At 43.4% G+C, this 1,778-nt stretch overlaps 1 protein-coding gene across 1 annotated transcript; it reads left to right on the top strand.

Annotated features, from left to right (window-relative positions):
- The first annotated feature begins 222 nt into the window (after positions 1 to 222).
- LOC112135136 (heterogeneous nuclear ribonucleoprotein A1-like) lies at positions 223 to 1,258 on the top strand. Its single transcript, XM_054522246.2, has one exon. It carries the CDS (start codon positions 229 to 231, stop codon positions 778 to 780), a length of 552 nt encoding a protein of 183 aa, XP_054378221.2. The 5' UTR covers positions 223 to 228; the 3' UTR covers positions 781 to 1,258.
- Positions 1,259 to 1,778: the final 520 nt, after the last annotated feature.

The raw sequence follows: 1,778 nt of genomic DNA, 5'->3' as shown, positions 1-1,778 counted from the left end.
AGAGGTAATCCCAGAACAAAAGAGAACAGTTTTATTTTTTTTAAGAGAATTAAATGTTTATTGATTACACATGATAATGGATGACACACGAGCTTCATTCCCATCTATAATTTTATCTGGTACCATTATTCAATTAGATACATTGCATAGGATGTGCCAACAATTACTTTTATAACCAATAACTCCATGATTTTGCTTGGATAATCCCTTTTAATGGTGATTGAAATCATGACTGACCGAGGCAGTGGCAAGAAAAGGGGCCTTGCCTTTGTAACCTTTGACGACCATGACTCCGTGGATAAGATGGTCATTCAGAAATACCATACTGTGAATGACCACGACTGTGAAGCTAGGAAAGCCCTGTCAGAGCAAGAGATGGCTAGTGCTTCATCCAGCCAAAGAAGTCGAAGTGGTTCTGGAAACTTTGGCGGTGGTCATGGAGGTGGTTTCGGTGGGAATGACAACTTTGGTCATGGACGAAACGTCAGTGGTCGTGGTGGCTTTGGTGGCAGCCGTGGTGGTGGTGGATATGGTGGCAGTGGGGATGGCTATCGTGGATTTGGTAATGATGGAAGCAATTTTGGAGGTGGTGGAAGCTACAATGAGTTTGGCAGTTACAACAATGAGTCTTCAAATTTTGGACCCACAAAGGGAGGAAATTTTGGAGGCAGAAGCTCTGGCCCCTATGGCGGTGGAGGCCAGTGCTTTGCAAAACCACGAAACCAAGGTGACTATGGTGGTTCCAGCAGCAGCAGTAGCTATGGCAGTGGCAGATTTTAATCAGGAAACAAAGCTTAGCAGGAGAGGAGAGCCAGAAAAGTGACAGGGAAGCTACAGGTTACAACAGATTTGTGAACTCAGCCAAGCACAGTGGTGGCAGGGCCTAGCTGCTACAAAGAAGACATGTTTTAGACAAATACTCATGTGCATGGGCAAAAAACTTGAGGACTGTATTTGTGACTAATGGTATAACAGGTTATTTTAGTTTCTGTTCTGTGGAAAGTGTAAAGCATTCCAACACAGGGTTTTAATGTAGATTTTTTTTTGCACCCATGCCGTTGATTGCTAAATGTGATAGTCCGATCATGACGCTGAATAAATGTCTTTTTTTTAATGTGCTGCGTAAAGTTAGTCTACTCTGAAGCCATCTTGGTAAATTTCCCCAACAGTGTGAAGTTAGAATTCCTTCAGGGTGATGCCAAGTTCTATTTGGAATTTATATACAACCTGCTTGGGTGGAGAAGCCATTGTCTTCGGAAACCTTTGGTGTAGTTGAACTGATAGTTACTGCTGTGACCTGAAGAGAGCAGTTTTAGTAGTGAAAGTCCTGGAGGATTCTTAGTGGTCAAGATTGGGGAGCATGCCTGTATCCTACAGTGGCCAGTGCCCAGGACATATGCCTGGCTCTGTGACTGGCTGGACATGGGCACAGGCCCCCGAGAGGGAGGGGAGAGTCCTTTCAGAAGAAGGGGAGGGTATGGGAACAGACCCAACCTGGCCACCCCAGACCGTTACCCTCCCTGAGGTGGATGGAATGCAGAATCAAAGTACAATTATATGGTTTAAAGTTTTAAAAGTAAATAACAGAAAACTAAAAATAATTATGCCAAAATGATAAAACTTTGGAAAGATGAAGGGAGGAAGCAGAGGTGCATAATGAGGTCATTTCTTATGTTCCGTCATAGGAGGTAGATAAATTTTCTCCAGATGAATAAAAAAATAAGGGTGCCTATACATGCTACTAAGCGTTGTGGAGGCACCCACCAGAAGTACTAAAA

This window comes from Pongo abelii, chromosome 8 (genome assembly GCF_028885655.2).
Source record: "Pongo abelii isolate AG06213 chromosome 8, NHGRI_mPonAbe1-v2.0_pri, whole genome shotgun sequence".
NCBI classification, from domain to species: Eukaryota; Metazoa; Chordata; class Mammalia; order Primates; family Hominidae; genus Pongo; species Pongo abelii.
Note: the sequence above shows the minus strand (reverse complement) of the source record. Positions and strands in the feature narration are given on the sequence as shown.

Excerpts from the sequence above, each read along its gene's own strand:
- LOC112135136 (XM_054522246.2), top strand. The coding sequence starts at position 229 with ATGACTGACCGAGGCAGTGGCAAGAAAAGGGGCCTTGCCTTTGTAACC.